This window comes from Sorex araneus, chromosome 3, assembly GCF_027595985.1.
Source record: "Sorex araneus isolate mSorAra2 chromosome 3, mSorAra2.pri, whole genome shotgun sequence".
In the NCBI taxonomy this organism is placed as follows: domain Eukaryota; kingdom Metazoa; phylum Chordata; class Mammalia; order Eulipotyphla; family Soricidae; genus Sorex; species Sorex araneus.
Window position 1 is genome coordinate 203,223,843 of NC_073304.1, and position 14,467 is coordinate 203,238,309.

General features: G+C 45.2%; 1 protein-coding gene across 7 annotated transcripts in view; it reads left to right on the top strand.

Annotated features, from left to right (window-relative positions):
* Positions 1 to 215: 215 nt before the first annotated feature.
* The window catches only part of BCAS3 (BCAS3 microtubule associated cell migration factor), a 613,911-nt gene continuing 599,659 nt past the window's right edge, over positions 216 to 14,467 (top strand). For 3 of the 7 annotated variants that reach the window (XM_055130821.1, XM_055130823.1, XM_055130822.1), the window contains exons 1-3: positions 218 to 348; positions 1,733 to 1,820; positions 6,741 to 6,795. In XM_055130821.1, the coding sequence (XP_054986796.1) occupies positions 1,750 to 1,820; positions 6,741 to 6,795 (126 nt within the window). In that variant the 5' untranslated portion in view covers positions 218 to 348; positions 1,733 to 1,749. Of the gene's footprint in view, positions 349 to 1,732; positions 1,821 to 6,740; positions 6,796 to 14,467 lie in introns of all 7 variants that reach the window. The other 4 variants (XM_055130825.1, XM_055130824.1, XM_012932802.2 and 1 more) reach the window with 4 other exon arrangements.

Consider the following 14,467-nt stretch of genomic DNA (forward strand, 5'->3'; position numbering starts at 1 on the left):
TGTTGTCTGCAAAGGAAAATAAACGTGTTCGTGACTCCTCCCAACCCGCCTGCGTTCGCAACCGAACCTGCCATCTCGGCTTCACCCGAACCCACAGACTGTTTTGTTTTCCCTTTGAGCCGCAGCGGATTGGATAAACCCAGGAGGCGGGTCTGCCTCTTTTCTACTTGCTGGTTGGCGAAACTGACCTCCAAGGGCGGTGCCCGGTCCTAGCTTGTTTGCTTCTGGGATTGGCTAGAAAGGTAGTTCCGCTGAGGCGTGGTAGGAAGTAGTAGCCGTCAATCACGAGGGGAGACTCCAAACAGTGAGCCTAGAGCTGAAGAACAGCGTTTACCGGCGGGGCGGCCGGTGAGAAGGCTGGTGGGGCTCTGGCTTTTGGGGAGGCTTGGGAAGGACGAGGGGCTCACAGCGGGAGGGGAGGGGGCTTGGCCGGCAGGAGTTCGACGTGGGAGAGATGGCGAGGTGGGAGGGGGAGGGGGAGGGGAGACAGGGCAAGGGGCCAGAGGGCGGCCGGGGGCAGAGGTGCCTCGGCGTTGGAGGTTAAGTGGGTAGCGCCGTGCGAGTATCTTTTGGGAGTGTGGGGCCTGATGGGCTGGCGAGGGTTCTCAGTAGTCAGCGCCCTTAGAGGACAGTTCTTGGGAGGCTGTGTCTCGGGGAATAAAGGGTGGAATGGGAATGAGAAGTCTAAGGGGGTGGAGGCGAAGGTGTCCACAGAGGAAGGGGTAGCTAGGCTAGTTAAGGCACGGGGTGTTTTGGTTGTTGCAGATGGGATCGGCAGGTCTGGGAGTTTTCGAATAAGGTGATAGAACACACTCTACTGAGAAGTGATGGTTTTAGTGGCTTTCAAGATTGTTCAAAGCTCTGGTCTGTCCTGAGCCCTGGAAGAGATACTTAATATTGCTGTCATTCTTTGGAAACCTTAACCAAGTTTGCTCCATGCTCTTAAAAACCTTCCCAGGGGTTCACATACTTACTAGACAGACAGTCCAAGATCCCATGTGATGGGAAAGGTTAAGGGGTTTCTAGTGTCATGTGGGTTTTTATTAGATTCTGGCAACGAGGTCCTCCTAGCAGGAAGTTAAATACAATTTCAAAAATCTTGTACTGTTATGGCCAGCATAATAAAAAATAATCTTAAAAAAGTAGATGTAATTGACATGTTAATTTCAGGAGTACAATCATAATAGAATATTTGTGTATATTGTGAAACCATCATGACAATAAGTCGTTAAGTCCATCACTCTACCTAGCTACAATATGCAGTCTGACTCATAGATTACCAGCTTCATTTGGAAGGTATTATCTCACTGTTCACTTGATCTTGAAATAGTGTATCATGTATTTTCACAATCTCAACGTGGAAATTCAGTAAATTCTTTCATTTTGGCTCACAAAAGTAGCACATTTGTTTTGATAGTAATCCAATGTTAAGAATTTCCATTCCATAATCTAGTTCTCTTACTTTTCTAGTTTAATAGTGGGTCAAAGGGTTCAGTAAGTCTTCACTAGTTTGTGGTTCTGAGGCTTGGCCCAAATGGAAAAAAAATCCTTCAAGTTGAAAAAAATACTACTTTGTCCTTTTTTTTTTTTTCATGTGTAATAGGAATTGCTGGGAAAGCTCAGTTTTTAGGCAGTTTTGACAAATGATGTCTAATGAGTACTCTTATACTTTTTCCATAGTCTTAACAATAATGGTCCTTTTATTCCCCCTAACTTTTCTTTGTGAAAACAGGTTTTGTGAATGAAGCTATGGCTACAGATTCTCCCAGAAGACCCAGTCGCTGTACTGGTGGAGTTGTGGTTCGCCCCCAGGCTGTCACGTAAGCAAATTTCAGATAAGCATGTAAAAGAGATTACTCAATAGTAACTGACATTCAGATTACCTTTCTGAACAGTAACCACTTTTGTGAAATATTTTAAAATTTATTTTAAATTATTTTTATTTTATTCGTATTTGTCTGTGTTGCTAGATCCTGATAAAATATTTCTGTTACTTAGTTTCAGAGTCAGAGTTATAATTCATTTCTGTATTTTTTAAGTGAGGCAAGATTTCATTGAACGAAACTTGCTTAGAAAGATATGAGAGGAGAGAGGAGGAATGTGTGTTCAAGAGAGAACATTGGCTTCTCCAGAGTCAAAGAAACAAAGAGACAAATGAAACATGTATTCAAAGGAGACCAAGCTTCATTTCTGTATTTTAAACATTCTTTGATAAGGCATGTCTGTATACTGCAGGAGCTTATAGTCTAATGAGACTCTAAGTTAGATAAACTTAAAACACAGGCAGGAGAGATAGTACAGTGGGTACAGCACTTACCTTGAATGCGACTGACCCATATTTAATCCCCAATGTTCCATATGGTCCCTGGTGCCCCACCAGGAATGATTCCTGAGTGCAGAGTTAGAACTGACACCTGAGCATTCCTGGGTGTGACCCCCAAACCAAAAATAATACATATGTACATATACACTTAGGAGACTATAATCAGTTAAAAAGATGGCAGGAGGGGACGGTGCAGTAATACAGTGGGTAAGGCACTTGTCTTGTGTGTGGCTGGCCTGGGTTCCATTCCTGACACCACCATATGTGGTCTTCCGAGCCTGCAAGGGATGATTCTTGAGCACATAGCCAGGTACCAGCCCTGAGCACTGCTGTGTGTAGCCCCCAAGTCAAAACTCAAACCAAAATGAAAGATGACAGGAAAACAATAGGAGACTTTAGAGTGAGCATTTTTGTTTAATTAGTTTTTGGTGTGGGGGCTGCATCCAGCTGTTCTCAGGGACTTTTTTTACTCAGGACATCTTTGCCTGCTCAGGGGTCACCACTTGATGGTGCTTGGGAAGCTCTGTGGTGTTGGCGACTGAACCTGGGCATCCTGGCTCTCCACTCAGAATTACCCTTGGGGGACCATATGGGATGCTGGGAATCGAACCCAGGTCGGCCACATGCAAGGCAAATACCCTACCCGCTGTGCTATCACTCCAGCCTGCTCCAGCCCCCAAATTTGCTTATTTTATTTTTATTTTATTTATTTATTTATTTATTTATTTATTTTGCTTTTTGGGCTTCCTGGCTCATGCATTCAGGAATTAGTCTTGCGGGGTGCTCGGGGGACCATATGGGATGCTGGGGATCGAACCTGGGTTGGCCGCGTGCAAGACAAACGCCCTACCTGCTGTGCTATCACTCCAACCCCTAAATTTGCTTATTTTAAATAGAATGGGGGACAGTTAAGATTTTTTTAATACCTAGGTAAGGAGGTGAAATTTGACCTGAGGAGATAACTCAGAGGGCTGGAGTAAATGCTGGGCATGCTGGAGGCCTGGATGTAATCCCCAACTCCTATGCCATGGAGTCTCTCAAGCATTCCTTGGAGCTTCAAACACCAACCTGGAAATAGCCCCTGAGCTCCACTGTGCATAGCACCAAAGCCCCAAATAAATATACTAATCATAAGGAGATTATAGCATTTGGGAATATTTCCCTTGGGTGGTTTTTGTTTGTTTATGTTTTGGGTCACACCCAGTGGTGCACAGGGCATTCTGAGATCACTCCTGGCTGGGTTTGGGAGCCTAATGGAGTGCTGGAATAGAACCCATGTCTATCATGTCTTGCTGCATTCAAGGCAAGTGTCCTACCTGCTGTGCTATCTCTGGCCCCTCCCTTGGGTGGCTTACTATCTTACGTAGAATGTCTTCTCAGACTAAAAAACTATATATATTGTCTACTTTACCATAATACTGGACTGGAGCGATAGCACAGCAGGTAGGGCATTTGCCTTGCACAGGGCCGACCCAGGTTCGATTCCTCCATCCCTCTCGGAGAGCCTGGCAAGCTACCGAGAGTATCCCGCCCACACGGCAGAGCCTGACAAGCTCCCCGTGGCATATTCTATATGCCAAAAACAGTAACAACAAGTCTCACAATGGAGATGTTACTGGTGCCCGCTTGAGCAAATTGATGAACAACAGGAGGACAGTGCAGTGCAGTGCAGTTTTTTTTTTTTTTTTTTTTTTTTTTTTTGCCACACCTCGCCATGCTTAAGGACTTCTTGGTTCTGTCCTTACGGATCACTCCTGAGTGTTCTTGGGGGACCATATGCAGTAAAGCTATCTAGTCAGGGTTGGCTGCATCTAAGGCAAGTTCCTGAAACCCTGTACAGTCTGTATGGTCCACCATCAGTATTACTTTATTCATTAACTTTTTTTTGTTTTATTTTGTTTGGGGGCCATACTGGGCAGTGCTCAGAGTTTACTCCTGGCTTTTTTTTTTTCCTTTTTGGGTACAGGGGTTACTCCTGGCTTTGCACTCAGGAATTACTCCTGGAGGTGCTCAGGGGACCATATGGGATGCTGGGACTCGAACCCAGGTTGGCCCCGTGCAAGGCAAAAGCCCTACCCGCTGTGCTATTGCTCCAGCCCCATTCTCCTGATATTATGGATGACCATTCTTGGCCTGACTCAGGGTGCTGGAGATCAAACCCATGCTTGGGATCAAACCCAGGTTGGTCACATGCAAGACAAGTGACAAGTGCTTTAACTCCCTTACTATAATTTCAACCCCCATTGATTCAGTTTTTGTCAGGGTTTCTCAGGCAGTTTTCAGGGAGCACCTTTTCAGTGATACTCTAGGGCAGCTGGGTGAGACAGTTCAATGCCAGCACCGACAGATTTGGCGCTACTTGGGCCCGTGGTGCTGGGGACCACCAGGCATACTCCAGTAGTGCTCAGAGCATCCTGAGGGCTACATGCAGTAGATCTGCAGTGTGGGGGGTCAGGATCAAACTGATTTCCTGGGCCTCTGACTCTCTCCCTCCCTCGCCTTATTTTATTTTCACTGTATTTTAGGTTTTGGGGTCAGATCTGGTGATGCTTGGGGACTACTCCAGGCTCTATGTACAGAGGCTGCTTTCTCCCATGATGCTTAGAATATCCTCTGTGTGTGTGTGTGTGTGTGTGTGTGTGTGTGTGTGTGTGTGTGTGTACACTCGGAGCAAGGCAAATCCTTAAGCCCCCCTACTGTCACTCTGACCCCCTCAGTATTATTTCAACATGCAGGTGTCTACTTGGTGACTAACTTACAAGTTCTAGAGGTACAGTATTTCAGTGCATAATCATCGCCAACTGCATAAATGTCATACCCATTTTTTCCCAGCAATAAAGGAGCAATTGAAGACTTAACTAAATGGTTGCACCCACTTTTATTGCAAAATATTTGGCATAAAATCTTTGATGTTTATGCAGTGAAATACAATAATCAGGAGAGATAGATTCCTTCATATCATGAGTTAGTGGGGTAATGAGCACATAAGAAATGTACACGTTTTATTTAGAAATAGGAAATAGATGTATTTTTCAGTTTATTTTTCTTTGGGGGAGACACCTGGTGGTGCTCAGCACTTACTCCTGGTTCTGAGCTCAGAGATCACTCCTGGCCTGCCCTCCTCGGGGAACCCTAGAGGTGTTGGGAAATTGAACCTGGTTCTGCCATTTGCAAGGCAAGTGCCTTATCCACTGTACTATCTCCCCAGTCCAGGAGATATATTTGTTATTCAGAAATAAAAAAATATATCAAGAAAGTTATCAAATTGCAGGCTTTGATCAATATATGTGTGCTGAAACAGAGAATGACAGTATGGAGGGTGTCTTAAGGCAATCAGGAAACCTCTCTGAGGATGTAACATTCAAACTGGGGGTGTGTGACAGGGAGGGAAGAGTGAGGAAAGGAATCCCGGCAGGAAAAAAAGGTACACTAAAGTTCTCGATTCAAAGAAGAACTTGACAAATTCTAGACACCAAAAGATGTATGTCTGATGCACATAGTTGGTGTCAAGAATTGAGGTGGGAGGGGCCAGAGCTCAAGGCACTGTGTCTATGCTGATCTCTGGCACTGAATGGTCCTTGGAGCCCTACTGGGTGTGGTCCAAAAACCGGAAGAAAATTTGAATACATATTCATTTGACTACATACAGGTAAGGGACTAGCTCCATAACCTGATTAAGGAGAAGGTAGCAAAATACTGAGTCATCAGCAATAGTTTTTCTTGTTCCAACGAGGGCACTCTCTGCTCTGGTTTAGGAAGAGGGTCCTGCGTCAGCCAAGTCTCTGTCATCACTAATCCCAGTATAGGTTAGAAGTTCTACCAAATTAGGGGTGTGTGCATTTTGAGGAAGGGAAAATGTTTTAAAATGGCAGAAGTGGGTCAGAGAGATAGTACATCAGGTAGGGCGCTTGCCTTGTGTACAGACAAGTTCAATCCCCAGCATCCCATATGGTCCCTCTACCCTGCCAGGAGTGATTCCTGAGATCAGCAACAACAACAGCAACAACAACAACAACAACAACAAGTGGTGGGAGCAATTCTTTTTCATTCAATATCATTTCAAGAATTAGAGACTAAAAAAGCAGATTATTAGCAGGATTACCAGGAGATGAGAGAATCAGTCCTGTTTTGATTTTTCTTTTAAAAAATCTTGAGTGTGGGGGCTGGAGCGATAGCACAGCGGGTAGGGCATTTGCCTTGCATGCAGCCCACCAGGGTTTGATTCCCAGCATCCCATATGGTCCCCTGAGCACTGCCTGGAGTGATCCTGAGTGAAGAGCCAGGAGTAACCCCTGAGCATCTTTGGGTGTGACTCAAAAAAATCCTGAGTGTGTGCTTTTGGGCTTGTAGAATGGAGTTGTCCACATCTCCTGTTAAGCTCCTGTTAATAAAGTTCTTCCATTTCACTCTTTTCCAGGGAGCAGTCCTACATGGAAAGTGTGGTGACTTTTCTTCAGGATGTTGTGCCACAGGTAAGTGTGTGTGATTTTAGCAACAGAAAGGCCTTGCAGTTGCACAAGTTCTGAAATGTGCTGTTTCTTCCACTTGACATGGATTGCTCCAGTTTGAGGAGAACTTTGGGTGTTATAGCATCCTGAGTATTGGCTGGTGGGACTCTTTAGTTACTGTGAGATCTACTTTAGATGGATTTTCCCTCAGGTCTTCTAAGAGGAATCAAGTTGAGGTATTAGTTGAGAGATGTGACTTGGGACACTTTGCTTGGGTTCTGTTTCCAAAATCTTTGTCTTGCACTGGTTAAATATTATCTATCTGATGGAAGGAAAGCAGCATATGCTTCACATTTCACCAACTAGATAGTATTTTAACTAAATACCATAATGAGCACGAATCTAAATTGTCTTATATATATATTTTTGGTTCTTAGGCCACACCTGGTGGTGTTCAGGGCTTACTCCTTGCTCTATGCTTAGGGATCACTCCTAGTGGTGCATGAGGGACCATATGGGGGGTTGTGCATGGAACCTGTGTCTGCTGTATATAGAGTGGAATTTTTTTTTCTTTTTGGGTCACACCTAGTGATGCACAGAGGTTACTCCTGGCTCTGCACTCAGGAATCACCCCTGGCGGTGCTCAGGGGACCATATAGGATGCTGGGAATCGAACCCGGGTCAGCCGCGTGCAAGGCAAACTCCCTACCCGCTGTGCTATTGCTCCAGCCCCTTGAGTGGTATTTTTATGCCAACCAGGGTATGTGTTGTTACTCTCACTCAGAGTAAGCTCCGTGAACTATCTAAGAGAGATAGTACAGTGGGTTCAGAGGACTCGAATGCATTCTTTGTGTGCCTGGCACTGCCTAATTTCTCCACTACTATTAGGCATGACCCTTTCCTTCCCACCTCCAAGTACCAAACTTGGAGTAGCCTCCAGGCACCATCCTCTCTCCTCCCTTCTGAGAAAAAAAAAAAAAGTTCCAGTCCTGTCTCCCAGAAAGTTTGACTCAGTGGAATGAGCACTGGTGACATCTCGTTACCGTGTCTGTGGTAAGAGTCTTCTGTCTCTTGTGAAACAGTTGCTTTGGGAAGCACTGCTTAGTGGAACACTTGAAGGGAAAGGCTCTGTATTTTCTCCTTGTGTAAATCTTCTCTGACTTCCAAGGCATTTGTAACTAGACCTTTACACTTGATCTTAGCCAAAAGGCCGAGAAGCGACTGTAACTATACTTTTAGAAAGGACACTTTGGGGCTGGACAGACAGCTCAAAGGGCTGAATGCATGTTTTGCATGCTGGAAACTGGATTCTATCCCTGGCACTGAATTATCCTCTGAGTACTCCTAGGTGTGACCCAAAAACCAACAACAAAAGAAACCCTACAACCGCCCCCTCCCCCCAAAAAAGGCAAAAATAACCAAAAAAACCCCACAAAAAACACTTAAAGATCCAGGATCAGAGCTTTAAGAGAAGGTCCTCAGAAAGTGTCAAGTGCATTTGCAGTTGTATTAGATAAATAGTATTGATCAAATAAGGGAAAGTTCTAGAGCTATGTTGATATTTTTGATTGTATTCAGTAAGCTGAATGAAAATTGGCACCACTGACAAGGTCTATGTGCTGTGTAAGGAAAAAAAGAAAATTATTGTTTTGTTTTGCTTTTGGACTACACCTTGTGATGCTCAGGGCTTACTCCTGGCTCTGTGCTTAGGGATCACTGCTAGTAGACTTAGGACCATATGTGGTATTGGGGATTGAACTGGGTCAGACGCTTTCAAGGCAGATGTCGTACATGCTGTACTATCTCTCTGGCCTCTGAATATGGCTTTTTTTCCCCCCTTGAAAAATCTGATTAATAAGGGCAGAAAAAATTGCCTGAAACAAGCAGACAATATTAACAACATATAAATAACTATCTCCCATAATAGTATGGACTGAATGTTTGTTCTTGTTTTTAGGCCATACCTGGTTATTCTCAGGGGTTACTCCTGGCTCTGCACGCAGGAATTATTTCTGGTGGTGCTTAGGGGACCAAATGGGTTGCTGGGGATTGAACCCAGGTCAGCTGTGTGCAGGGCAAGTGCCCAAGGTTCCAGAGGACATTGGCAGTAGCACTCGCTGAAATGAATGGAGGGTTTGGGTAGTGATTTTGAAGGAAGATGGTAAGCTGGGCACAGCAGACAAACAGGTTGCTGTGGCGGTGTCATCTCATAATCTGCAGAGAACAAATGTCAGGCCTTAGAGAGCAATGCAGGGGTGAAACTCAGCGCTTTCAGATCACCCCTTTCTTAGAAGTTTGGAGCCCTGGGGTGATTCTTTTCCATTTCCCCTTTTACATTGTGTCCAAGAGGACCTACCGCACACAAGCAGGACAGGGCCTCTACTGCTGAGCTAAGTCCTGCGGATATTCTTAAATTTTTGTGATTTGCTTGTTCCTAGAGTGCCTCTTATTAAAAATTTTCCAAAGACACCATTTGTCCTCGTAAGCAGTTTTTTTTGGCTGGAGGAGAGAAGCTATTGCCAAAGACTTTGAGGGAATCGTTGGAGAGCTTTCTAGAGGAACAGGGGCAATGGATTCAGTAATAGATCGGAAAGTGAATCTTCTAAAACTGATTAAGTTGCTGGAAGATGGAGGTCAATTTTTGTTTGTGTGGGGGCTGCACCCAGTGATGCTCAGGGGTTACTCTTGGCTCTGTGCTCAGGGATCACTCCTGCTGGACTTGGGGGACCATCTAGCGTGCTGGGAATTGAATCCAAGTAGGCCACGTGCAAGGCTCTACTATTTCTCAGCACCCAGGTAGATGTCTTTTTTGTTTGTTTACTTGGGTTTGTCTTTTGCTGCTGCCAGGCATTGAACGGAGGGTCTCACACATACAAAGCAAGTACTGTACTACTGAGTTGTATGGTTTGTACCGCTGAGTTACTTGGTTTTTATAAACATTTTATATTACAGAGATGATCTTTTAGGGCCAGAGATGTAGTGCTGGGGTCAAGACACATTCCTGGTTCAGTTCTGGGCACCACGCTGTCCCCTGAACCTCACTGGGTGAAGCCCTGGAGATCCCCTCCCAGAGAACCATGAAGTGGTTTCGGGAGGCCCTTCAGTTCTTCTGGGATGGCATCCCAGGTAATTCCCAGCCCCACAAAGCCCAAACGGCATCTCACCCTTGGGCCCTAGCATGGAGCAGCTGGACTGTTAGGTGAAGTATCTCAAAGTGTAGTCCCTGGGCCTCTGAGCACTGCCAGAGGCCCCTCACTTTAAATAAAATAAAAATATTCAAACCCAGATAGTCAAGAAATTTAGGCTAGGCAGAGAGATAGCATGGAGGTTAGGGCACTTGTCTTGCATGGGGCTGTGGCGGTGACATTGATTTGAGTCTTGTGTTTTGATCAGGTTGTGGTTAAGTGCACTCATACTTGGTGCCCATCGTTAAGGCTTCCTGATCCAGTATAGTGGACAGCCATGTAATTTCTGCACCACCACTCAGAATTATCGTGTATGTGAAAGGAACCTTTTTGGACTAGAGAGATAGTACAGTGGGTCAGGCACTTGCCTTCCACCTTTGGTCCCTAACACTGCAAGGCCTAGCACTGCAGATTTGATCTCTGGCAGTACATGCTGTCCCTGGAGAACCCCCAGAGTGATCCCTGAACACAAAGCTTAGAGTAAATCTCTGAATACAGCTGGATGTACACTGCCTCCACCCCCACCTGCAAAAAAAAAAAAAAAAAAAAAGAAAAAAAAACTTTTTTGGTGGGGGGGCCACAACTGGCTGAGCTCAGGGCTGACTCCTGGCTATGTGCTTAGAGATCACTCCTGGGGTGCTGTGGATTGAAACCAGGTTGGTCGTGTGCAAGGCAAGTGCCCTACTCTCTGTACTAACTCTTCGGCCCTGAAACTGTATTTCTTAACACAGGTAGCAGGCTGTATTTTTATTTTTTGTTTTGCGCTAACCAGTGGTTCGGGGTGGCTACTGGCTCGGTGTCTAGAGGTTGCTCCTGGCATTGCTCGGGCGACCAGGCAGTGCTGGAGACTGGACCAGCTGGGTCTCCCACATGCAGAGTGTGTGTCCAGCCCTTTGAGGGCACTCTCCAGGCCCCTCTTTAAATCTTTGTAGCTATAAATTCACTTTGGTACTTTGGGGTCAGCCATTTTGAAAATGCTATATATATATATTTTTTTGGCTGATGTTATGTGCCAATTCCTCCTCTATTCTGGGAATGATTCAAGTTCCCAAGCTTCAGAATCACTCTCTGAGTCCCCAGATATCCTTCAAAGAGAGAAAATGTGTTGTTTGACCAGTGTTCTTCAGCTGTCACTGATAAGAGGAAATTCCCATTGTCTTCAACAGATATCGTTAATAAAAGGGCTGGTACAAGTCTTCTGCTCTGATTCTAATAATGGCGCTTATGAAAATGTATCATACAAATTCAACAAAGAAAGTAAGAGTTTAAAGCGTTGAATTTAGTTTGTATGATTTTTTTTTTTTTTTTTTGCTTTTTGGGTCACACCCAGCGATGCTCAGGGGTTACTCCTGGCTTTGCACTCAGGAATTACTCCTGGCGGTGCTTGGGGGACCATATGGGATGCCGGGGATCGAACCCGGGTCGGCCGCGTGCAAGGCAAACGCCCTACCCGCTGTGCTATCGCTCCGGCCCTGTATGATTTTTTTTATGGTTTCTTTTCCCCTAGTGCCCAGGACTACTCCGATTCTGTGCTCAGGGATCACTTCTGGTGGTAGTTAGGGGACTGTATGTGACGATCAAACTGGGTTGGTCACATGGCAACAAGCACTTTAACACCTGCACTATCTCTTCAGTTTCTCAAACCCTTTTTTGGGGTGTGTCTTGCTTTTGAGCTATGCCAGCAGTATTGAAGGTTTGCTTTTGGCTCTGTGCTCAGGGTACCATGTGCAGTGCCAGGGGTCAAAGAGCTGCAATGCCTATACTATCACTGGCCAACTTATATTCTTTTTCAGGAGTGGTGGTGCCAGGGATTGAACTCAAGGCCTGTGCTTTATAGGTGAGCTAGGTCCCGGGCTAAAAAAGTTACACTTTTAGGGGCTGGGAACATAGATCAGCAGTAGAGCACTTGTGTGTTAGGCTGTTGGTCCTATCTCTGGCACTACAGTCATTAACCAATGAATAAAAGATGGTAAATTTTAAGTATCACTGTAGTATTACTGTCATCTTGTTGCTCATCGATTTGCTCGAGTGGGCACCAGTAACGTCTCTATTGTGAGACTTGTTACTGTTCTTGGCATATTGAATATGCCACGGGTAGCTTGCCAGGCTCTGCCATGTGGGCGGGATAGTGTTGATAGCTTGCCGGACTCTCTGAGAGCGGCGGAGGAATCGAACCCAGGTCGGCCGCATGCAAGGCAAACGCCCAGCCCTCTCTGCTATCGCTCCAGCCAGTATAATATTAATGATGGTTACTATATACATTAGATCTCCAGAACTGATTCATTTTGTAGCGAAGGTCTGTATCTTTTGGCCAACTGCCCACCTCATCCCTCAAATGATAGTTTTGACAGCAGCACACAGTGGAAGTTATTTCTCCTTTTGTAATTCCTTAGCGAGAAAGCAAGACAGTGACATATATCAGCAGTGATTATATCTGTGCCTCCTAAGAGTTAGCAGCACTTAATGTATGCGTGTTACAAGTCAAATAAGGAATAAAGGGAGAAATAAATCTTAGTCAGTAAAGGAGTGAAAGTTTTGGCTCAGTATGCAGCATAATCAAAATGTTCTGGTCCTTGCTGATCAGGTAGGGCTGTGAGCCAGGGTATGTTTCAGCAATAGAGCACTTATTTTGCTTTGTGAGGCCCGGGTTTGATTCCTGGTACTGCCAAACAAGAACAAAACAGGACTCAGCAGGCTGGATTCATGCTTTGTGAGCAGAAGTTCTGGGGCTCATTCCCCGTACTACATAACCCCCCCTGAGCATCCCCAGATGTGGCTCCAAGTCAAAAAACCAAACATTTGTGTGGGAGTATGTCAACCTCTACTAGGAAAGCAAGTGAAACTGGATGGACGCTGGGTAAGCCTATGGCTCAGTGAGAATAAAATATCTCCACAAGAGGCAAAGGATTTCTTAAGAAGCAGAGAAGGGCCAGGATGTAGCGCAGCAGTAGAGCACTTGCCTCGCCTGTGTCAGGTCCTGGGTTTGATCCCCACGGTCACAGTTGGGGCCAGGGGGTGGGTTGATGAGTAAAAGCCTGAGAAAGTGAGACATGACATTTATTAAACCTGCAGGAAGGAACAGAAGGGACACAACAATCAGATACTTCAGTCACTTTCTGAGAATTTTCTAGAATTGCTAAGCAAAGAGCAGCATGTCTACTGAAGAGGGAGGAAAATTTAAAGATGCAGCACAGTGATCACACAAGCTTTCTCAGTAGAGTCTTATTTCTTCCTGATTGGGGAAAGAAAAATTCAAGACTCCCACTGCACCAAAAGTAACCTCTTTCAGTCTTGTTTTGTTCGCACATTGCTCAGAGATCAAAGAGTTTTGTGAAAGAATTGGGAGAAAGGTTGAATAAAGCTGAGGATGATACACAGCCTATAATTTGCTGGGAAGAAGAAGCTTGTGGAAAGTGTTACTGCCTTGCCAGATGATTGAAGAGCTTGAGATAGGAGAAAAGGAAGCTGTTCTAAAGACAGTGTGGGATCCTCAATTGGATATTGGAGCTCAGAAAAACTCATGAAATTCAAATAACTTCAGGTTGCTTAGAAATGCTCCAGTGTTGGGGCTGGAGAGATCGCTTGATAGTTTAAAAAGGTAGGGCACCTGCCTTGCATGCTGCTGACTCTGGTTCAGTTCCTGGCATAGTAAATGGTCCCACAAGCACCACCATGGGTCATGACTGAGCACTGAGCTAGAAATAGCCCCTGAGCACCACTGGGTGTGGGTAGAAAACCAAGTCCTCTCTTCCTCCCCCACAGTGTTTCAGTGTTAGTTTCATCGTTTGTGTTTTTGGTCCATGCCCAGAGGTGCTCAGGGCTTACTTCTAGCTCTTTGTGTGGGGATCACTCCTGGTGGTACCTGGGGGACCAGGTGTGGTGCTGGGGTTGACTGCAAAGCAAGCTCTTTACCTGCTGTGTCAGCCCTTGGGCCCACTTCCATAGTCTTGATAAGTATATGAGGGTAAGCATAGGAAGAGTAGGTTGTTAAGATTAGGGGGAACTAGCTGAGGCTAAGAAAACACTATTGTTTTGTAATTAAAATTACTACAGAATAAGCTTTTATTACTACTACTATTATTATTGTTATTATTTTATTTATTTATTTAGTTTTGCTTTTTGGGTCACACCTGACAATGCACAGGTGTCACTCCTGGCTCATGCACTCAGGAATTACCCCTGGCGATGCTCAGGGGACCATATGGGATGCTGGGATTTGAACCCAGGTTGGCTGCGTGCAAGGCAAATGCCCTACCTGCTGTGCTATCACTCTAGCCCCATATTATTATTATTTTTTTAGGATGTTTTTCTCTCTCTTTCTCTCACTCTTTTTGGCCGTATCTGGAGGTGCCCGTGGACGGCTACTCCAGGCTCTGTACTCGGGCTCAAAGCCACTCCTTCCGCGTGCAGAGCATGCACTCACCCCATTGAGCATTCTCGGGGCAATCCAAATATGTGTTATATGTTTTTGAAATTTCAATTTAAAAATATATGTTTTAGTTTAGGTAAGA